This window comes from Notechis scutatus, chromosome 1 (assembly GCF_049901735.1).
Source record: "Notechis scutatus isolate UNSWTSFEM ecotype Mainland chromosome 1, rNotScu1.2, whole genome shotgun sequence".
Lineage (NCBI taxonomy): Eukaryota > Metazoa > Chordata > Lepidosauria > Squamata > Elapidae > Notechis > Notechis scutatus.
The window spans coordinates 116,945,854-116,969,934 of NC_142009.1; the positions used below are offsets into that span (position 1 = coordinate 116,945,854).

Below are 24,081 nucleotides of genomic sequence, written 5' to 3' on the forward strand. Positions count from 1 at the left end.
ATAATAGTAATGGCTTTTCCTGTAACAGGCTGGCTGATTGGATCAATTCTGCCTGAAGAATGTGTAGTACCCATTTTTTGTATGACATGTAATATTGCATTGTCAACTGCATGTAATCAGTATTTAATTTTAATGAAATTTCAATATTAAAAAAACAGTTTTTTCCAGGCCTTGTTTTTGGGAGTACAGTTCCAACATGTTATTCCAAATGCTGATAGTGTAGATAATGTAAATTGTATTTTGTTTAGCTTAAGTTACTGTAAAATGGAAATTGAAATTCTGTAAATGTTTAAATGCAATTTCTTATCTTCTTTATAAATTATAACTTGATACTACATTATGTGGATTTTTGGATTTCTCAAATTTCAATTGCCTAGACTGTAACTATCATTTGAATCATTATCATCAAATTCTTTCCAGCTTACTTGAATCTGCAACTATAATGCTTTCTTAAAAATAATGCTTAGCTTTCCCTTTTCAGGTACCCAAGCAACTTTGCATGCACTTTTGTCAGTAATACTTACAATTTAATTAATGCAACTCATATAATGAGTGAATTTGATTTATTCAGTATAAAGAAAGCTGAAAGGATTAGGTTTGTGAGGGTTTGTAAGACCCAGAATAGCCTTATCTAGATTTTTAACTATTTTAACTCTCCAGTTGTCTCCAAGGTTAAGGATTTAACCCACTGCACTTTCTAACTCTCACTGTGAGTTGTAAGGAAATTTTGAATGTTACCGTCATATTTTTCTTTTCCATTACAGTGATTCTTTCAGATACTATCTTAAAATCAATAGTTTGTTTTGTATTTATTGATGCACAATATTTTTTTTAAAAAAGTTATGTGATAGATATTGCATGATTTGTGAAGCAAAATGTTAACATTGGCTTATTGTACAGATGTGATATTCTTTTAGGAATAAGAAAGGTTACTGTATCATGTTCTCTTTGTTTAGTCATTGGGCTCTGTCAACACTTCAGTTTTTTCATTTAAAATTCACTTGTTAAATTTGCCAAGTGAGATTTCTTTTTCTGTTGTTATTTTTGTTTATGTTGGCATAAATTCTTTTGTTGTCCTTGTTTAGGCAACTTAACCTAAAAAAGGTTCTCGTAAGTGGAGGGCATTTGGATTACAGGGCGAATCCTCAACATCTTAAAGAAAATGGAGGTCTGAGGATTTATATTCTTGCACTGGATCAAGCTGGAAGAGTAAGTTGTCTCCTCTTCTTTCCCCTCCATTGCTGCATCTGGACAGCATACAATAAGCATGCCCCCTTTCTAACACGGAAAATTTTCTTATTCAATTGGTTTACAATTATGTATAGTTGCATCAGTAGATCATAGAGACAATTAGGTTTCTGAAGCCAGCTGGCTATATTGACTTCTCACTACAGAAAATAATAAGTGCAGAATGAAGATATAGTGCCACTAATGTAGACATATTTTTCTTTCCATTTTTAATATATTATATTTTAGGTGTTGTGCTGGAAATCTGCCAACAGTTCAATGAAGCAGTGCCGATGGATCTATGGCCGCCAGGTGTATATGTCTGATATTTTTCTAAATAGGAATGAAATTATGTTCGTTACACAGGATGGTGAAGCTTTTAAGGGAAAATGGACGGACGGGAACAGACATTCAGAAAAGAGAGGTCAGTTAACCTCCTTTTGACAAAACTAAAGCCTTAAAATTTAATCATTTTTGGATATGTATCAACATGAATATCCTGGGTATGAAATGAATAGAATAGGCATGCATCGCATTCCTTTTCCCCTGAAGTCAGCATTTATCTGCCTTGTTCTTTCTGTGTCCAGAGAAAATTTTGGGAGCACATGAGAAAGTTGCAGTGAAAGTGGCAAATTGCAGTCTTACGTTTACGTAACAGAAGCAATTCCCTCAGTTAAAAAATAACATTTAATTTCACTCATACAACTTACAACCATTCACTTAGCAACCGTTCGAAGTTACAACGGCACAAAAAGAGTGACTTATGACCATCTTTCACACTTATGAACATTGCAACATCCCTATGGTCATGTGATTTACATTAGGATGCTTGGCAACTGACTCACATTTATGGCGGTTGTAGTGTCTTAGAGTAATGTGATCACCTTTTGCGACCTTCTGACAAAAAAAGTCAGTGGGGAACCCAGATTCACTTAACAACCATGTTACTAACTTACTGACTGTGGTGATTCATTTAACAAATGTGGCAAGAAAAGTTGTAAAATGGGGCAAAACTCACTTAACAAATGTCTCACTTAACAACAGAAATTTTGGACTTAATTGTGGTTGTAAGACAGGGACTACCTCTAGTTATTTCTAAACTTGATGTGTACAGACACAAAATTAAAAATTACATATCATGATTAACCCTAGAACAAAGTTCTCCAACTTTTCTGGCTTTGCGGGGTGGCAGGTTAAACATTCGCAGAAATTGAGTGCATGTGCATGTGCTCGCCTGCCTACCACTTTGGGTAGTCCCATTGTGAACAGCTCATGGCCTGGTAGACCTAAGGGTTGGGGACCCTTGCCCTAGAATTTCTGTTGACATGATGTCATAAACCAACATATCTTTTAAACTACAATTATGCTACAGATGATTTTTTTTTCTAACTAAGCATATTAAATATTTCAAGATAATTTTAAAACACAAGATATATACTCTAATATATGCATATGTCTCTGATTCTGAAATTAAGAATTGCATTCATACTATTTCATACATATGACATATTAGTCTGTTACTGCAAACTTCTGGAATTGGATGCATAGTCAAGTGTAAAATGTTGGGTTCTATCGTTTTGTGTGCATAAAGTAGATCCTGGGTTATTATACTGAAATTTGTGCAGGATCTACTGAAATTGTGGTTCTCTAATGTATTTTAAATTATATATATGTGTGTGTATGTATGTGTATGTATGTGTATGTATATATATATATATATATATATATATATATATATATATATATATATATATATAAAACTAAACTATAATTAACTATTAGTATTTTCTTGTGGTTCTCTAATGTATTTTAAATTATATATATGTGTGTGTATGTATGTGTGTGTGTGTGTATATATATATATATATATATATATATATAAAACTAAACTATAATTAACTATTAGTATTTTCTTTAATTGCCTATAAGTTACTTCAGCAGTATACCTCCAGCAAAATATTACTTTATAAATGACCATTGTACAATTTTTTCTGAATAGTTCTACCTGTTAATTCTTTTTTTTATTGCTCCAGAAAATTAGCCATTGAAATTTTAGGACTTTTAACTTTGTATGCTTGGAAAAGCTTTTTCTTTTTTCTTGCTGTTTGCTTCCAGTTAATGTATCTTGTACTTATAAAACAAAGAAAATCAAAGGCAGCATATTTATTTAATACTTTAACAATCTCAACCTGCTTAAACCAGATATACTGCATTCTCTCTATTTAGCCAGGCATTATACAGGTAATCCTTGATTTACAACCACAGGAAGGCCTGAAAACAACCCATCGTTAAATGAAGACTGCCTGTAGTCCTTGGATTTGATAAAAAAGTGAAGTTGTGAGTTTGATATTAAGGTTTTGAAAAATCAGCTGCATTTGTAATGTCACGGTGATAAATTTTATTTCCAAAGCAGCAACGGATATAGTAGATGAAGGTTAAATTCAATATTTTCTTCATCTGGTAAAGTGCTCATATTAGGAATTATTCAATTTATTTCTGGCAAATTAAAAATATTTTCTTCGAAGTCATGAGGGTTTATTTAAAAAAATGTAAAAAATAATAAAATTTTAAGATGGTTGGTAAAAATGCAGTGAAAACTAATAATTTAAAGAGAATAAATCCTTCAATAATATTATTTATGTTAGAAAAACCTTTAAAGTAAAATTCTATGTGTTAAACTTGAAAGTCTTTTGCCCTCTTATTTTCAATGGTCTCTTATGAAGCTGTGGTGCAGGTTTTATGCAGTATTCTAGCCTTACCACAAGATGGCAGTGGTCTGCTACAATTAGTGTTATTGGAATAGAAACTGCTTGTAGGGTATCTTTTAGCTCACAAGAAGTTAATAAATAACCCCGACACCAAATCTTGGATATAGCCTTTGATAGGAATAATATACCCATCCTACTTCCACGGAAAAAATAAGCACAAGAGGCAGCAAGGCTTAACTAATACCACGTAGACCGATAAATATCAAATTTCTAATGAATTTTTTTTTGCTCGACTTGTTTATTTTTCTTAGAGAAAAAGAAGATTCCTGAAGCAAAATTCTCCGCTCTGCTTTTCCTATTTTTTCCAGCTTCTTTTAGATTTCAACCTTCATTTAGGCTGAGAACTGTGCTGGTTCTTTTCTTTTCCTAGGCGTAGTCCCGAGCTTCTCTATTTTTTATTCCAGTTCTGCTGCAAGATTGAAAATTAAATTTAAAACATTTAAACATTTCCCCATTTTCTTGCATAGAGATAGGGATTGAACAACAAAATTATATCCATTAGGATCTGTTGTGATACTGACTGCTCTGGACACAAAACCAAGTTTCTCAAGTTGTATTCGTTCATATGGATTGTTTGCATCACAGGATGAGATATTACTTGAAGAATTCTGTAGAGTTTGTAGTCTGTAGAGTTTGTAGTGTGGAGGAGTAAGAGCCTTGCCTCATTCACAAATGTGGACTGAAGATGTTTGCATTCGGGTAATGGGAAGGTGCGCGCTGTGCCTGAATTGGTGTGAGCTGCAGACCCTAGAGAAGCCTAAGATGGAGCCTGCTTGTCTTGTATTAAAGCTAACAAGTGCTTAGTACTTAAATAATCGTATTTTGCTTAAATAAATAAATATGTAAATAAAATCCAATGTGATGAAAAATCTGTGCAGTAGCAGTGTCTTTGGGGGGGAAAGGATGCAGCCTTCAGATCTAAGAACCCTTAAAGGGAAAAAAAAGAATCATTATTGTCTATCTATACTCTTACTTTTAAGATCCTTGCAGTTTTAGAAATCCTCAGTTTGCTAAATTGTGGGTAAAAATTTACAAGTCCAGAGAGGAAACTGCCAGCAAGCCCAAGTCCCCTTGTGGTTTTGGGCCTGATTACAAGAACAATTTAGAAAGCAAACTAGATACGATTCTTAATAGAAATTTGAATCCACAAACTATTAGCATTGGTGGTCTCAGTAAAATTATTCAAATCAAAATATTTATCTTCCTCTGCTGATCATCTAATTATTTTTTTCTTTATTTTACAGATATTGTGTCAAATCTTCAGAATTCTTCAAGTGAAATCTCATCCTATGATGCAAACAATGCATATGAACGAATACAACTTGAGAAACTTGCTTTTGTGCACAGAGCAGTCAGTATTGCAACAGATCCTAATGGATGTAATTTTGCTGTTTTACAATCAGATCCCAAAACAAGGTTTGAGTACATATTGCAATAACCTTTCCCATTGCAACTTCTGGAGGGAATAGTGCTAGTGAACTGAAAATTCGCCCGACTGATTATTTATATTTTTATGCAAATTCCTCAAGCTCTTACCTCATTAAATTTAGCATTCAAGTTTGTACTCTTACCTAAGAAAAGGGTAATTAACCGAGCTTTGCTGTCAGCAGAGAAAACAACATTGGGCTATGTTTCAAAAACTAAGCAAAATATGGATTGAAATACAATAAGAAATAATAGCATATTAAATTTTCAGAATGGGAAAATGTTTTTTTAATTGTTAAAATGAATGAATACTCTTTATTCAAGATACTTACAATCAGCAGTTGAGAGCTTCCCACGTTCCCTCTTCCAAAAGATAGGATATATTCGTGCATATCTAAAAGGCACGTTCCATATATAGAATTACAGAGTTGAAGCAAACCTTGGAGGTCTTCTAATCCAACCCCCTGCTCAGGCAGGAAACCCTATACCATTTCAGACAAATGGTTGTCCAATCTCTTCTTAAAAACTTCCAGTGTTGGAAAATTTGCAAGTTGTTCCATTGATTAACTGTTCTCACTGTCAGGAAATGTCTCCTTAATTCTAAGTTGCTTTTCTCCTTCATTAGTTTCCATCCATTGCTTCTTGTCCTGCCCTCAGGTGCTTTGGAAATAGCCTGACTCCCTCTTCTTTGTGGCAACTCCTGAGATATCGGAATATTGCTATTATGTCACCCCTAGTCCTTCTTTTCATTAAACTAGACATACCCAATTCCAGCAACGGTTCTTTATATGTTTTAGCCTCCAGTCCCCTAATCTTCTTTGTTGTTCTTGTCTGTACTCTTTCTAGAGTCTTAACCTCTTTTTTACATCGTGGTGACCAAAACTGGATGTAGTATTCCAAGTGTGACCTTACCAGGGCATTATAAAGTGGTATTACTTCACATGATCTTGATTCTGTTCCTATGTTAATGCAGCCTAGAACTGTGTTGGCTTTTTTGGCAGCTGTAGCACACTGTTGGCTCATATTTAAGTAATTGTCCATTAGGACTCCAACATCTCTCTCACAGTTACTACTATTGAGTGAGGTACTTACCTATGCTGTACCTGTACATTTGGTTTTTCTTGCCTAAATGTAGAACCTTACTTTTTTCACCATTGAATATATCCAGGGCAAGATTGTGTTCATTGTGCTTTTGTTTCATGTTCCCTCAGCAGGTAAAAATTCCTATTTTTAAAAATTGTCGCTTTTTCTTTCCATTATATCTGAAGATTTTTACAGAATATAATAAAAGCTGGATTTCTTGGAAAAATTAACACTTGTATACTTTCTTCTTCCAGTTTGTATGAAATTCCAAATGTGTCAAAGTCCACAATTACTGAAGATTTTGGAAAGTTGTTGAGAGAAGCTGAAGTTATGGACACTATCCATGATGTTACTTTCCAAGTTGGCACTCAGACTTTTCCTGTGCACAAATACATGTTGGCAGTGCGTTCTGTTTTTTTCTGGAAACTCTTTGCATCAGGCCCAAACTGGTTAGATTCTGCTGACCTTTATCGTAAAGATAAAGACGAAGTTGGTTGTGATCTCTTTGTGATAGAGAAACTTCATCCAGACTTGTTTATGTACCTTCTCCAGTACATTTACACAGACTCATGCGATCTGCTGATTCATGGCTACAGGCCCAGAATAGTGTACAAAGAAAAAGTGGAAGAGAATGAAGACAACGTAATTACAAACTTGAATAAAATAGCTGTTCATGGGGATGTTAATAACAAGTCTGCATTTGCGGTTTATAGACGTAACCAAGTGCAAATGATGAATGAAAAGCAGAGAAGTAAATCAAAATCTACTTCTAAAAAATGCAAAGATGTTGGAGAAGAAATGAATCTTGTTAAAATGTTGCAAATTGCTGCAAAGAAATTTGGTCTTAGTAATTTAAGTTCAAGGTATGTGATGCCTTTTTATGATTTTGTATGTGTGATTCCCCTCACCCAACATAAGTTTAATCTTTAGGTAAATAATTGAACCCATTATTGATGTGTCTGGTAATGGGAGTGTTCTACATTCAGAAAAAAAATATTTGAAAACATGAGGCTTTCTGTATGTACAGTGTTGTAGCAAATTTTATGAACAGAAAATATTTTTAAGAAGAGGGTTCCACCTTGCTGTTTGAACCATACAGGTGAAACTCGAAAAATTAGAATATCGTGCAAAAGTTCATTTATTTCAGTAATGCAATTTAAAAGGTGAAACTAATATATGAGATAGGCTCATTACATGCAAAGCAAGATAGTTCAAGCCATGATTTGTCATAATTGAGATGATTATGGCTTACAGCTCATGAAAACCCCAAATCCACAATCTCAGGAAATTAGAATATTGTGAACAGGTTCAATATTCTAGGCTCAAAGTGTCCCACTCTAATCAGCTAATTAAGCCATAACACCTGCAAAGGGTTCCTGAGCCTTTAAATGGTCTCTCAGTCTGGTTCAGTAGGAATCACAATCATGGGAAAGACTGCTGACCTGACAGTTGTGCAGAAAACCATCATTGACACCCTCCATAAGGAGGGAAAGCCTCAAAAGGTAATTGCACAAGATGTTGGATGTTCCCAAAGTGCTGTATCAAAGCACATTAATAGAAAGTTATGTGGAATGGAAAAGTGTGGGGAAAAAAAGTGCACAAGCAGCAGGGATGACTGCAGCCTGGAGAGGCTTGTCAGGAAAAGGCCATTCAAAAGTGTTGGGGACTTTCACAAGGAGTGGACTGAGGCTGGAATCAGTGCACCAAGAGCCACCACACACAGACGGATCCTGGACGTGGGCTTCAAATGTCGTATTCCTCTTGCCAAGCCACTCCTGAACAACAAAGAACGTCAGAAGCGTCTTATCTGGGCTAAAGAAAGAAAGAACTGGTCTGTTGCTCAGTGGTCCAAAGTCCTCTTTTCTGATGAGAGAAACTTTTGCATCTCATTTGGAAACCAAGGACCCAGAGTCTGAAGGAAGAATAGCGAGGCACACACTGCAAGATGCTTGAAGTCCAGTGTGAAGTTTCCACAGTCTGTGTTGATTTGGGGAGCCATGTCATCTTCTGGTGTTGGTCCACTGTGCTTCATTAAGTCCAGGGTCAATGCATCCATCTACCAGGAGATTTTGTAGCACTTCATGCTTCCTTCTGCAGATGAGCTTTATGGGGATGCTGACTTCATTTTCCACCAGGACTTGGCACCTGCCCACACTGCCAAAAGCACCAAAAACTGGTTCAATGACCGTGGGATTACTGTGATTGATTGGCCAGCAAACTCGCCTGACCTGAACCCCATAGAGAATCTATGGGGCATTGCCAAGAGAAAGATGAGAGATATGAGACCGAACAATGCAGAAGAGCTGAAGGCCACTATTGAAGCATCCTGGTCTTCCATAACACCTCAGCAGTGCCACAGGCTGATAGTTTCCATGCCATACCACATTGAGGCAGTAATTGCTGCAAAAGGGGCCCAAACCAAGTACTGAGTACATATTCACGCTTATACTTTTCAGAGCTCCGATATTGTTCTATGTACAATCCTTGTTTTGTTGATTGCATGTAATATTCTAATTTTCTGAGATTGTGGATTTGGGGTTTTCATGAGCTGTAAGCCATAATCATCACAATTATGACAAATCACGGCTTGAACTATCTTGCTTTGCATGTAATGAGTCTATCTCTTATATTAGTTTCATCTTTTAAGTTGCATTACTGAAATAAATGAACTTTTGCATGATATTCTAATTTTTCGAGTTTCACCTGTATAGCTGAAGTCATTTACAAATATGCAGAAAATTAACAACTGAAGTAGCATCTTGTTCTATTGCATTTACTTTGCTACTCAAAATAAAAGAAAATTATACAAATTAGTTATGGACTTTACCATAATCCTGTTTAGCTTCCTTAATCCCTTACCTGTTTCTAGGGAGCCTTCATAATCTTTTTTATTTTGCTGGCACAGACAAAGAAATATATACAAAAGCAGATGCTTTTCTAATTCTGAAAAAAGCACATTCGCTACTGGAAAAATACTATGTACTGAACTTTGGCAAACAAATTTTCTGTTGGTAATTTATTATTACTTTCAAAATAAATTCTTGTAATAACAATGATTTCCCTCTACAATTGTGATTTTTTTTTTAAAACTTTTCATGCAGGCTAGATGGAATCAGGATAGAAAATGGAAGAGTTAATGTTGTGAACAGAAAAAATGGCAACAAAACCAAGTTCAGTCAGAAAAAATGGTGAGTTTATAGGATTTGGAAGAGGGGGGGGGGGTTACAAGACCAAATAAACCAATGGGTAATCCAGAAACTACTCTTCCTGAATTGTGGTGAAGGGGTTTCACATCTCAGTGATGGCTGTGATGGCTATGGTATTCAGAGTATACACTCCAAGAAGAGTCATCCATGGTAGGCTGAATTTAGTAATGGGAATAAGAATAATTAAGATCCACTGGAAAAGAAAATGACAGTCTGCTCCAATATCCTGCCAAGAAAACCAAATGGACACTCACAACCTATTCAATGTCAATATTATACTAGAAGGTATTCCTTGGGTCAGAAGCTATCCAATGAGCTTTTGGGAAAGAGCAGTTATTTATTTTGGACTGAAGCCAATCCTGATGCGAGCAGAAACAAAAGAAAATTTAGCACTGCAACATTGGTATATGGAATGGCAGAATGATGAACCATAGCAAACTTGTTCTCAAATAGAAATATCAGCACTGGACATAGACATTCTTGGAATCCGCAAATTGAAATGGAATGGAACAACATCAGAGTAACATTGAGTCTAATGCAGACAAGAAGCTAGTAAAATAATGGAGCATCAGTTAACAAGAGGAAGTCAAAGTCATCCCAAAGGTGCCTTTTCAAGAGGCAACTGGACTTTCTGGTTTTTCTTTGAAGACGTTTCATTTCTCATACAAGAAGTTTCTTCAGCTTGGATGAGAAGCAAGTCATCATCAAAGAAAAACCAGAAAGTCCAGTTGCCTCTTGAAAAAGCACCTTTGGGTCAACCATGACCTGGATGATAGAATCTCCATAGAAGTCAAAGTCAGTTCTGCAATACAACCAAAAAAACCATAGAATAATCTCAACTTGAATGCTAGGCAAATCAATCAGAAATTTGATGATACCACTCCAACCATAGAAGCAGAGGAACTGGAGGATGAACACATGTATCGTGGCAATATCTTGCTAATTCAACAACAGATATGCTAATGTTAGGATATGTAAGAGCTCAGGGAGAAAATAAATAGCATCTAAGATAGTGGGAAAATGGCTTTGGTGTATAAAATAAAGCAGGATAGTAACTGATAAGAATTCAATATTTATAACAAATTATCCAAATTATCCAAACAACCTAAAATATGGCTCTACAAATGCACATTTCCAGATGGGCAAGATGAAATCAATTTGATGTCTACAAGCAAAAAGGGAGAATCTCTTCACTCAGCAAGGACAAAATCTGGCACTGATTGTTGGTTTCAATCACAAACTTGTTTTTGTAAAATTACAACTTAAATAAATACATTGTGTGTTTACATATTAAGCTTTGTAAGCAATAAACTGCTGTTTTTGATTAATTAGTGTAATATAATGTTGTCATTTTTTTCCAGTTCACACTTTTGTGATGTGACTATCAAGTCTAAAGATGGAAAGGAATTCCCATGCCACAAATGTGTGCTGTGTGCCAGACTTGGTAGGTATAATATAAGGTGGCTTGCTTAATTTATTAATAGTTCGGTGTCTTTTTAATACATGTCAGAATGAAATCTCTCTCCTTTGCAGACTACTTTCACAGCATGCTGAGCAATTCTTGGATCGAGGTGAGTGTACAGATCCATTACCAATGCCTTTTTTTTAAAGGTGCAAAAGTATTTATTGGGGATTATGTGGAGAAAATTATTTTCTTATCAAGTATATTAAAGTAATGTCATGCAGCATAGAGGATTATATCCTTTTAAGAAGATAAAAAATATTCAAGAATAAAGCAGCATTTCTTTTTTTGTACAATTGACTAAAGAATGTATAGTTACTTCATTTTAATACTTATAATTAGTATTAAATGTTAGTTGCACTATATATATTGATAGATTTTAATGACATTATATATATAGCAGGATCTTGCTCAGTGGGAGGAACTTCAGATATTCAGGGAAAAAGGAAAAATTAACAGCCAGTTAATAATAAAATTGTTCACACAGAATAAAATTAAAATGTCCTCATTGCCTGTGAAAAATTACCTTAGTAGATTCTTAATAGATAAAGGAACATTTAAAAAGATATTCTGGTTGAGAATACTTTTAAAAGAATAGGATGGGTTAACTTTTATAAAAGTTGTATTTGTGAGAAAGAAGCCGCTGTAGCAACCTTTCTTTTCTTATGCTGTGTCAGCCAATGTAATCCCAGATATCTGGAGTTTAGAGTAAGGTCACACTGCTTCATATGGTCATATATTCTCTTGTATTCAAGTCCATGTATCTGGTTAAGCCATTGGGCATTCTGCGTACCACATTTATTAACCCTTCATCCCATATCTGAAGATTATTTGCTTCTTTACTCTTTTACTTCAGTTATTTCCATTTTACTGTGTTCTCTTTTCTGAATAGAAATGCTTGGGTTCATTGCTATTCTCTTGATTGCAATGGAATAGATTTTTCTACAGGCCTAACTGATGCACGTTTATCATTTAATTGATCACTCAACTTTCTAAAGTTGCCCAACTCGTAAACAGTTCTGGAAGTTAAAAACAACATCCAATATAATAAAATATAAAACAGAGATTTTGTGGTTTATTGGCAGTGATAGCAGAGACAATTGGACAATTGGATTTGGCACTTAATTTCCTAGAGATGTGTCTAAATGTGCATGGCTTGTTATATTACTAATAATGTGCACATATTAGTGTTATGTAACAGTAATGCAAGCCCCCCATTGCATTGGGAATTTTTTTGTGGTGTGAATGTTTAATGGTTTTTCTATTCAATCTTGAAAGCATGAAGTCAGTTCGAGTCTTTTTCAAATTAGTGTACACTGAAAGTGCCAGTGGATGACTAATCGCTATGGAGCATTTAGTAGACTCCCTTATAGTTATTTTCCAAAATGGAGCATTGCCAAAATTTTTGAAATAATTCAGTTGTGTCTTCAGGATACTGTGTTTATGTGAGATTTTCCCCTTTCTTTGCATTTGGCTTGAGATTTCAGAACAATTGATGAGGCATGGATGCTTTGTACTGTATCATTAATTCCCATACAATATGCTATGAGAACATAAGGGCGTTTATGTATCCTCTGTAGTTGCTATCAGAAGAGCCTGCCAGCTGTGCTTTTTAGCTCTGTTCTGTCTGTTAGCTTTCTTCCTGGCAACTGATCTCATTGGAAATAGATAATGCTGTGAAGCCACCCTGTCAGATGGGCTTCCATCACCTTTCATAAGAAGTATATTAAGACACACAATTTGTGTAGAAACTGGAGTTGGTTAAAAATATTGCTTCTATTGTACTTCTTATGCTAAAATGTAAGAAGCATTAATCTGATTGTCATGGAAAAAAGCATGCGTTGGATAATAGAAGTTTTGAGAAAATCCCTCCTGATTTTCAAGAATGAAAAACAACTTAATTTCTCATATAATTGTTGGGCTACCAACAGACCCAGCAAATGATCTTCATTATTTGAAAATCATAGATACTTATTTCTTAATAGTTATTTTGTGTGGGCAGCCTATGTCTTTTTGAAAATTCTTATAGCAAAATTGTCCTGGATCATAAAGTGGATTTGCACTCAAAATGTTTGTGTAAATTCTTTTTCGTGTAGGCATCATGTTGTTCGTCTCTAGAGTTGCCTTTCCCATCTGAAATCCTGCAGGTCATCTTGGATTATATTTACAAAGATGAAGCTGTTGCAATAAAAGGTGAGGGCATGAACATCTCTTACATCACTAGAATAAAAATGAGTAGTATTAGGAATGAATTGGAAGTGCAGTATCCTTTGAGAAAATTCATGTGTGCACATAATTAGGGATAAGATAGACATCGGGAGTAGAAATTGGGAGAAGTAGGGAATAGACATCGGGAGTAAAAAAAAGAAAGTAGTAGGGATAGCCCCAAACTATGGTATGAAACTCCACTGCAAATAGGGCTAAGATTGCCTGAGGAAGAAACTCCTCCTTTAAAATTAGCATCCTAGATTCCCCACAGCAGCTGTTGCAAATAGTAAGTCATTTTTAAAAATATGCTTGCAGAAAGGTGAAATGAGGAAAAGGATAAAAGATAATTCACTGTGGAAAATGAAACAGAGGTACTTCTAGAGGAAAATTTGATATTCCTATCCAATCATTTGAAACCATTTGGTGTAAAGGGAGTTAGTATACTACAAGTGGTAGCATGTGATGTTGGTTCAACTAGCCCATGGACAGTAAGTAGAATGAGTTGAAAATTCGTTCAAGTTACAATTTTTTACTGATTTCCAGAATCTCAAAATGTGGAATTCATCTGCAATGTTCTTGTGGTGGCAGACCAGTTCCTTATGTTACGGTTAAAAGAAATTTGTGAAGTAGCCATTACAGAAAAATGTGAGTTTTTGTTTCAGATTGTTGTTGTACTTTCATTTTCTATTAAAATAATGTAGAAGCTTGGATCACAGTGAGCACATGGTCATATTGTTTATTAAACATGAAAGAACAAATCTCATTCTTAAAAAGTGCAGTTACCCAAAGTTTTCAATCTATGCTGCATGAATTCTTGCTGTCAGTGTGATCTGAGTATGCATTTTAGAAAATTCCTTAGAATCTTGTGAATACCCTGGAATATGGTTATAAACCTTTCTTGGTGTATGGGTCCTCTACAATTGGCACCTGGCAAAAAGTGACCACCTTATTTGTCTCTGTCATGTTCTCCAAATAAATAACCACTATTTATAAATTTCAGTGACTTTAAAGAATGCTGCTGAGCTCCTGGAATTTTCAGCCACATATAATGCTGAACAGCTAAAACAGTCCTGCTCGCAATTCATCATATTAAACATGGCAGCCATACTTGAAACACGGTAAGAGCAGGGCCTTGATATCTTACTGAATGATTGCACATCCTTTAGCCCTCATTCTCCTATTTGGAAAGCTATATAAATATGAAACCTAAACATCAAAATCAAACTGTCTAGAGGCAAGATTTTCTTTAGCCTTTTAATCAAAACAGGACAAAATTACTAAAAACAGGAATAACAGAATTATATTAACTAACAATATAATCCATATATTTAATGAAATCGCCCACAAGTTGAACATCTAACCTTCACCAGGTTTCAATATTTTTTTGTTTAAATGCTGCTATTTAACCAATTCTATTTCCACGTATGATATGTTTTGAAGTCAGAACAGTCGATTTGAGTGTTCTGACCTCATATCAGAGCATACACATTCCAAGAATTGTATTTTGAGGTTGAAATAAAACATCTGACATGTTTCAAATTTTGCTCCAATGAAATGCAATTTTTTCAAGGTTCTGTCTTGTTCCAAGTTCAAAATACTTCTTTTCTCAAATCTGGTCACTTTAGAACTTAAGTCTATTATCAGTATACCGTATTTGCCGCGGCGCATAAGATCGACTTTTTGCCCTGAAAAACAGGCCCAATTGGGGGTCGTCCTTCCATACGCTCGGGTCGTCTTATACGCCGCAAATAGTAATTGGGAAGCACTGCGGCTGCCATGCTGAGGCTGCGCACCATGGAAGCGATCCCGTGAAGCCGAAGGAGCAGCCAGCCTTCTCCCAGCTCCCAGAAATGAGGCCGCACGCTGGGCTCCGCTGAGGTATCGGCTGGGGCTGTCAGAAAGTTACCGCTGGCGCGGTTCCCGCGGCTCCAGTCCCGTTGCCTCGGGAAGGAAAGGCAAAACCAGGAGCCGCTGCTGCCATTGCAAAGTGTCGCCGCTGCTCTTCCTTTTGCCTTTCCCTTCCCGAGGCAACGCGGGACTGGAGCCGCGCGGAGCCGCGCCAGCGGTAACAACTTCTGACAGCCCCAGCCGATACCTCAGCGGAGCCCGGGCGGTGGCGAGCCTCGCTTTCCTTGGGAGCTGGGAGAAGGCTGGCTGCTCCTTTCGGCTTCACGGGATTGCTTTCCACGGTGCACAAAAGTGCCTCAAAAAAAAAAAAAAAAGGTGCAAAAGTGGAAGGCGTGCGGAAGAGGGGCGAGTATATAACAAACTATATTTTGAGTGGAAATGTTGGGGGTCGTCTTATACGCCGGGTCGCTTATACGCCGGCATATACGGTACTCTATGCTTTAAGAAACCAAATTAAAAAAACATTCAGAAGTCAACATCAGCTTTCATTGATTACTATTGGGGCACAGCAGGGTATATAATGCCATTAACTGAACCACATTTTCATTTGTATTTGTCATAGAGTTCTGAATGTTCTAAGTGATGAAGTTTTCAAAGATCTTTCTACCTCTTATAGAAAAATGGTGAGTTCCGCACTCATTAGCTAAAACAGGCTACAATTTAAAATAACTTGAAAGATGAAATGTAATGACAATTTTTTCTAGATATCTGTTTGGATAAATGTAGACTATTAAAGTGATATGGTTTTTTTTCTGAAGTCATTTTTTAATTGAAATTCTCTTCCCAATTTATTTTGGATTATAAGTGGCATTGATAGCAATCTCATGCTTCATTAAAATTATGGAAAGATATTGTAGGATGTTCCAAATAAAATGAAATGCACTAGTGAATCTTAGCAGAGTGAGCAGTTTCTCATTTTTGTAAAATAACATGGTTTTGGTATTAGCAACGCAGCTCTAAAAATAGTATAACCAGTTGAGCAGCAGAACCGATGGTAGCATGTAACACATAGGAACCAAAATACTTGCAATTTCTGTAAAGCTTTTGGAATACCCCAATTCAGTATTTCATTATTTCTCTATAATAACTTTCAGGTTTTAGGTCTAGGAATGCCATGACATTTCAGCATTCATGTTTGTAAATTTGGTGTTCCTATTAAGATATATTGTGAGATTTTGGTAAAACCATTTTTAATTTTTACCAACCTTAATGTTGTTTATGGTAGGAGTGGGTACATCCTGAAAAGATTGGCCATCCCTGATGCTGCTCTTTTTTTTTTTTGCAGAAAAAGTTGATATAGAGAATAATGGAGTTCAGCTGGTTTTCTTTTTTATATTGCATTAAATTCCTATGGCAGCAAAGAAAAATGTTATATTTTGTATAATATAAGTAAAAATGCATGAACAACGTGTTCTACTTTTTTGATAAAGGAAGCTACACATGTGTTTTTTATATATTTTATATATTGCTCCCCAAGATTCATTCATGCATTATATAACACTGTTAAAACATTGGTAGCACTCTTTAAACCATACATTTTTTTCCAGAATTTTAGCAACCTAACAGCTTTTTAAAATACAAGTTTGATGCTCTCCCCCCCAACATTGCCAAATTAAAAAGATTTTGTAATGTTGCAGATTCCTGCTATGGAGCGCAGATTAATTACTCCATACCAAGATGGTCCTGATATTAGTTCTCTGGAGCCCGAGGAAGGAGAAACCTTTGTCTTCCTAAAAGAGGAGCAGAGTACAGAACAAGTTTCCCAGTAAGGATTCTTTTCCTTCTGATAGATGTAATAGGCGTGAATGAACCTCTTCATTCTTCCAATTGAGTCGAGAGTGAAGTGGCCTTTAAGCGCAGCTCCACGTCTGATACGGAGTGTTATAGTAGAGTTACCTTGCGGCGGCTGCTCCACTGGCCTGCAGTCTTTTGCAAATGTATAAAACCATTTATGCTGAAAGGCAGCAATGCCTGAGCAAAGGAGCACCCTTTTACATTAAGATGGTAGAATTTTGAGTCCTGCTTCACTCCAGAGAAGATGGTCTGCTCTAGAGGGCTCTGAAGCATTGCCACTCCACGTAGCTCCAATATTTAAGAAACAGTCATACATTTGGAATGGAATCTTTCTTAATAAAGTGGGACTGCCGGACTTCAGAGCCCCTCAGAGTGAGTAAGCTCAAAAAACATTTTCTTCTTGTTGGGAGAAGGGCCAAAGGAGGCAAAATGAGTATTTAAAGCTTTGTAATGCCTTAAATCACCAATTTCACTCTTGAAATTTTTGAAGGATGCTTGCCATGCTGCAAAAAGTCTGGTCCAGCCCTCAAACATTCGAGAGCTGTGTAATCGAGAGCTCTTCGATTTTCTTCGATGCTTCTTGAGCACTGTAAATGCCCGCTGTAATTTCCATGGTCTTGATTGAAACTAAACAACAAGAAGAGAAAAGCTTAGGCAACTTCAGTGTTCAGGTGTTGAGGCAAGTCAGCCTGTATAATGAGTAGTAAGCCCACTTCGGTGTTATATAGTACAAGGTAAATTGCAAAGTACTGAAAGAACCTTGGAATCGGATATATTAAAAATGCCAAGCTTTTCTAAATCGGGCTAGAAAACCATTTATCTTGAATTTGGAGAAATTTTAATCTGGGAGGCTGTTGTAAAAGGGAAGGATATTTTAAATCAGTGTTTTTTGAACATGGCAACTTTAAGATATGTGATGCATCTGGCTTGGAAATTCTGGGAGTTGCAGTACACCCATCATAAAGTTGCCAAGTTTAAATAATACTGAATAATGTTTTAGGTCTTTCTAGATCAAGGATTGCAACCTTTGATGGCTGGGGCTGTCTACCTCAGTTGATGGGGCAGTGACAGAAAATGAGTGGAGTTCTTCCCTGTAGTCGTGTACTTTGCACTGAGCTTTTTCTGTGTTAAGAGGAATTACTTCAGTTGTTATGTGCTTCCTTTCTCAATATAATGGGAAACCATGCCACTGAATTTTAACGTATTGTCTGAAAAAGGATTAGGAGTCTGCCTGTTGCCTAGCAGTTACAGGGTACCAATGATCGCTTTAATTGCTTTGAAGGAATTAGTGAGATGGAAATCAATATTGGTTTTGGGTTTGTTTGTTTGTTTGTTTGTTTTAATTAGAGAAGCACTTCTCAAGAAAGCTAAAGCAAAGGCTAAAAAGAAACCTCGAAGACGTTCTGACAGTTCAGGAGGGTATAATCTGTCAGATATTATCCAGAATCCACCCACTACAGGTTAGTGGCAAAAGCAGGCTAAACTATTTTTTAAAGAGTGATTTCAGGTAACATTCTGCACTCCATAATTATAATGTATGCACTAACACATGGCTTATAAGGGCTGATTTTTTTATAGTGCCAGAATTAACTTAGGGATTTGATGTATCCCAAGGTTCAATTATTTCATTATTGTGTGCTAAGTTTGTAGAAAGGATTTGCAAGAGATGTTTCACAAAGCACAATAGCATGAACGAAGTAGCTCTCTTTGAATCATTACAGGAGCTATGTCCTTTTCACATCTTGTGTAGCTACTCTGAAAGCTGGCTCTGCATATGGCTGTATACACAGCCACTTTGTTGGTAACTCCAGAGAATTGGAGACAATTTGTAGACCACCAGAAAAAGATGCCATTGTTTTAATAGCTTGAAACAAAATTCCTGATAACTTTTTTTTAAATATATCTATATATATCTAATTTTAAATATATCTAGGAGGTAAAATAAAAAATAAAATAAAATAAAAAAGGATGTGTATGTGTGTTGCTGAACCAAATTAATACATATCCAACAACCACAGTGCCTCTCCCCTATAATGTTATGCACAAAAGTTTACTGCTATTACTCCATGGAAAGATCACATAAAAGGAGATTGTAAAATGAAAAATACTACAATGCTGTGTGAAATTTAAAGGTTGAAGTTTCTTTTCTGTAAAGTTAATCACAATACTGGGAGATGGCTGCAGTTTCCAGATATCTCAGTAAAAAGAGAGAATCAGAATGATATAGTCATCTGAAAATTTACAATCCAAACACACAAGAATTGTATGATACTATTTAGTAACCATGTTACATGTGCATGTACACATTGTTCCTCTTAGTGTTTAGATTGGTTTATTTTCAATCTGAATGCATACTCTAGTTATGTTTGCTTATTAAGACAAGACTTATTAAGATACAAGCATGCTGATTAAACATACAGCCCAAGAAATGGTGGACAGATTTGAACTCCAGAAATTTTCAGTCTTTGAGGTTTGACGTCATTCATATTGAAACTGGGAACCATTTTGAAATAATACTTTATTTATTTATTAAATTTATATGTTGCCCATCTCACTATCCAAAGTGACCATGGGCAGCTACTTCCAGCCTCATTGATCTTAATGATTACATCAAGCATAAGCATAAATATCCATTGTTGACAACAGTAAAGACCTAAAAAAGTCGCCATTTTCCCAGTAAAATCTACCCTTATATTTTAAGAAGGCTTAAAAAAATAAAATCAACACTTCCTTGATTATACAATGATTACTTAATTAAAATGGCTGTAATAGTATTTTAGAGAGAGCATCTCTACCTGTACTAGTCACATAGAATTAGCTTACATTGAGTTAAATAATTAGCATTTTAGAGTTCCCTGTAGGAAAAAGTATATTTAGTGTCCTGCACATAACAGATTACTTATTTTCTTCATGTCATTTTGGTTGCAGCTTTAAAGTAACATTTCAAAGTAACATTTTTGAATCATGGGAGATTAATACTAAATGTAATATGTATAAAAAAGTGACTATGTAAAAACAATACTGAACTTTTTTTTGCTACATTTTTTAATTGAACATTAAATGGATTGTAGCCCTCTAACTAACACTTGGCCTCTTATTACTAAAGGAAAATTAAAAGGAAGATTGTTGTTAGATTTTCCAAATGATGCATTCATTCTGTTAAGAAGAAAATATACAAATCTGATTTTTTTTCATGTAAGCAGCTTATTATAATACACATCACTGAGGTGTGCAATCTTGAACTGAAAATTTGAAATAAGTGTTTCAGCTACTCTGAAACCATTCCATGTTTGAAGCAATGCTGTTTCAAAATGTTTCCTCAGAATGACTGAAATAGTGTCATTTGTGTTTAAGAGCTCATACATTCTTCTATTCCAGCTCCGCAGCAGTGGAGAAAAACCGTTGCTACCTTATTCCCCAGAAGTGATAACGTGAAGCAATGGGAGTCTTGAGAATTGTGCATAAAAGAGCAGAAACTGAAGGGTGCTGCTACATGCTTGAAACAGAGGATTTGGGGAAATCCCTTTCTCTGTGAACTCAAGCAGGCAGTCTTAACTACTAGAGAAGTCTTTCTGGATCTCAGCAGCTTGATTAGTAGCTTTCAATTCCCAGCTGAAAAGGGAATTCTGGGAATTGAATCCACACATCTTAAAAATTGGTGAGATTCAGGAACATTGTTTGTACAGCATAGCGGTTCATTCTCCAGATAAAAGAATGCAGTAGTTTTGCTTCCCTGGGCATTTCTGATTTGTCCTAAGATAATTGTATGTCTCCCCCCCCCCTCCTTCTCCAGTTCATGCAGGGATGTTGAAACTGGATAAAGCCAATTCTATTGAATCCCTCTCTGAAATGCTGACATCTGATTCTGAAGGCAGTTCTGTGGGAGTGAACAGTCCCAGAGATTTGCAATCTCCTGATTTCACAGCAGGTCTCCCTACAGATAAAATTGAGGTTTGTGTTTGCTGATTGTTTTTCCTTAATACTGATGTATTAAGTACAGCATAAAATTTAATAAGTTTTTTAGAGACAGAACAAACCACACCCGGTGGTTAAATGACTAAGAGGAGAAGCATTCTTATCTAAAGTGCCATGTCTGTTGATTGAATTTTGGTGGTTTATGTGTATTTCATTTATCCTGAATTCTGCAGATGTTAACCCTCTACTATAGATTGTGGCTTTGTAATCTGCAAAATATTGTGCCATGTAAAATTAGTGTTTTGTTTAGTGCAGAATAATTTACAGGTAGTCTTTGATTCATTCGGCAACCGTTGAAATTGTGAAGGTGCTGAAAAATGGACATACAACATGTGTCCAAAGATCACATGTGGTTATATGATCGGAATGTAGGGGCACATGGCAGCTCACCATACACTTAAACTGTAGACATATTACAATTCCCTCCAACTGTCTCTCCCCCTCCGATCTCTGCCCTTGGGCCACTCTGGACCCTGCCTTGCAGGGCAGCAAATAGACCCAGAACCATGTGGCTCTTGGGCTGCTTGCCACATCCTGGGAAGCTGCAGCTGCCCCAGCTCAATCCTAGTCTCAGTCACTTTTGCCACCTTGCCCTCTTGAGACGCCTGCTGCCCTGCACTCCAGTGCCCAAGCTCACCTTCGCCATTTTGTGGCTCCCATTACTGGCAAATGTACCCGACCTGGCTGCTGGGATGGGCAGGGCTGGGTCCAGTTGCAGGGGAGGAAAAAGGTTTCTTGAGTGGCAGCACAGCAAAATGCCCTTTTGCAAAAACTCCTGGAGTGTTGCATGCCAAAACATTCCTTTACAAAAAGCTCAATCAATCAGAATAAAGCTGGAAGGTCTTCTAGTCCAACCCCCTGCTCAGACAGGACACCCTGTACCATTTAAGACAAGTGGCTGTCCAGTCTCTTCTTAAAAACCTCCAGTGATGAAGCACCCACAACTTCTGAAGGCAAGCTGTTCCACTGGTTAATTGTTCTCACTGTTAGGAAGTTTCTCCTTAATTCCATGTTGCTTCTCTCCTTGATTAGTTTCCGTCCATTTTGTGTCAGCCCCTGGAATACTGTTATCATGCCCTCCCCCAGTCCTTCTTTTCTCTAGGCTAACCAAACCCAAATCCTGCTTCATATGTTTTTGTCTCCAGGCCTTTAATCATCTTAGTTGCTCTTCTTTGCACTTTTCCCAAAGTCTCAGCATCTGTTTTATAATGTGGTGACCAAAACTGGATGCAGTATTCATGCCAAACAGCCCTCCTTTTCAAACTTTGGAGAATAAAATCATTAAATTTCCCAATATGAAGAATGTTAAAATCACTGCAATGTGACATGAGAACTAGCTTTAGAGAGAGAGAGAGAGGGAGGGAGGGAGGGAGGGAGGGAGGGAGGGAGAGAGAGAGAGAGAGAGAGAGAGAGTTGCCTGTGTAGACTTCACCCAAAATAGGTTGAATAGATTATAACAGTGATCCCCAACCTTTTTTATGCCGCGGCCCGGTACCGGCATCAACTGGGCGCCGCCATCTTTTTGACGAAAAGTGCTTCCGGTGACCTCACCGGAAGCACTTTTTCATCAAAAAGATGGCGGCGCTAGTGCTCGGTGAGCTTTTTCGGCAGAAATGGCTTTCTACCCGGAAAAGCTCACCGAGCGCAGCGCCGCCATCTTTTTGATGAAAAAGTGCTTCTGGTGAGCTTTCTACCCGGAAAAGCTCACCAGAAGCACTTTTTTATCAAAAAAAGATGGCGGCGCCCAGCAACCAGTGGCCCGGTAAGACTTGTTCCACGGACCGGTACCGGTCCACGGACCGGCGGTTGGGGACCCCTGGATTATAAGACATAAGAATTTATTTGTCATTACACTCGCAAGCGGGTGCAACGAAATGAGGTGCTCTTCCACAAGCAAAACTGGACAAACACCACTAAAAAAGAAAAAGAAAAAAAATTAAACTAAACACAACCAACCATACAATAATCTCTATACAATTTAAAAATGTAAATACCCCACTACTCTCAGCCATTAAACTCCACAAAAATCTTATGACCCCGCATTCAAACTCAAAACTGCACTTGGATAAAAACTGTTCTTAAATCTGGTCGTCCTTGTTCTTAATACCCTAAATCTCCTTCTCGATGGTAATAGTTCAAAGAGCTGATGTCCCGGATGAGAGGAGTCATTCAATATGTTAAGTATCTTCCTCCTACATCTATTCCTATACAGTTCTTCCAAAGAGGGGAATGAGCAGCCAATGATGTTTTTGGGCCATCTTGTTCACCCTCTGAATTGCCTTTTTCTCTGCCACTGTGCAGCTCGAGAACCATACACAGAGACAGTAGGATAATATACTCTCAATTGAACTCCGATAGAAGGTAGTCAATAGACTCTCAGCCAGTTGTTGTTTCCTAAGAATCCTTAGTAAATACAACCGTTGTTGTGCCTTCTTAATTAAAGCAGCGGTGTTTGCCCTCCAGGTCAGGTCATTCAACCACCTGTTCCACACGAACTCCCTCTATATACAGTGGCTGAATGTCTGCTCTTTTTTTTCTATAGTCCACTATAACCTCCTTAGTCTTCTTAATATTAAATAGAAGATTATTATTTTTGCACCAGCGGGATAGCTGTAATACCTCATCCCGATATGCAGACTCATCATCCCCAGAAATGAGTCCTACAAGCGTAGTATCGTCTGCAAATTTCATTATCCTATTGTTGGGATGTTTATTTGTGCAATCAGATGAATAGATGGAGAACAGTACTCCTTGTGGAGTGCCAATGCTAAGTGTCTTGACAGTAGAAGTATAATCATTCAGTTTAACTCTTTGTGGACGATTTGTTAAAAAATCCAATATCCATAAACAAATAGAATCTGGAAAATCTAGATCTTTGAGCTTGGCTATTAATCTGTGCGGTATGATGGTATTGAAAGCAGAACTAAAGTCTGCGAACAACATTCTTACATAATTCCCCGGTGTTTCCAAATGGGATAAGGCCATGTGAAGCACAGTAATAATTGCATCCTCGGTTGATCTATTT

The 24,081-nt window shown here is 36.7% G+C and overlaps 1 protein-coding gene across 2 annotated transcripts in view; it reads left to right on the forward strand.

Annotated features, from left to right (window-relative positions):
- Positions 1–24,081, forward strand: part of IBTK (inhibitor of Bruton tyrosine kinase) — a 47,984-nt gene that overhangs the window by 17,354 nt on the left and 6,549 nt on the right. For both annotated transcript variants that reach the window (XM_087944195.1, XM_087944203.1), the window contains exons 9-22: positions 1,086–1,209; positions 1,477–1,651; positions 5,240–5,411; positions 6,758–7,366; positions 9,605–9,691; positions 11,071–11,153; positions 11,243–11,280; positions 13,268–13,364; positions 13,923–14,024; positions 14,380–14,497; positions 15,850–15,910; positions 16,925–17,052; positions 18,429–18,541; positions 20,875–21,032. In XM_087944195.1, the coding sequence (XP_087800321.1) occupies positions 1,086–1,209; positions 1,477–1,651; positions 5,240–5,411; positions 6,758–7,366; positions 9,605–9,691; positions 11,071–11,153; positions 11,243–11,280; positions 13,268–13,364; positions 13,923–14,024; positions 14,380–14,497; positions 15,850–15,910; positions 16,925–17,052; positions 18,429–18,541; positions 20,875–21,032 (2,065 nt within the window). The remainder of the gene's footprint in view (positions 1–1,085; positions 1,210–1,476; positions 1,652–5,239; positions 5,412–6,757; positions 7,367–9,604; positions 9,692–11,070; positions 11,154–11,242; positions 11,281–13,267; positions 13,365–13,922; positions 14,025–14,379; positions 14,498–15,849; positions 15,911–16,924; positions 17,053–18,428; positions 18,542–20,874; positions 21,033–24,081) is intronic.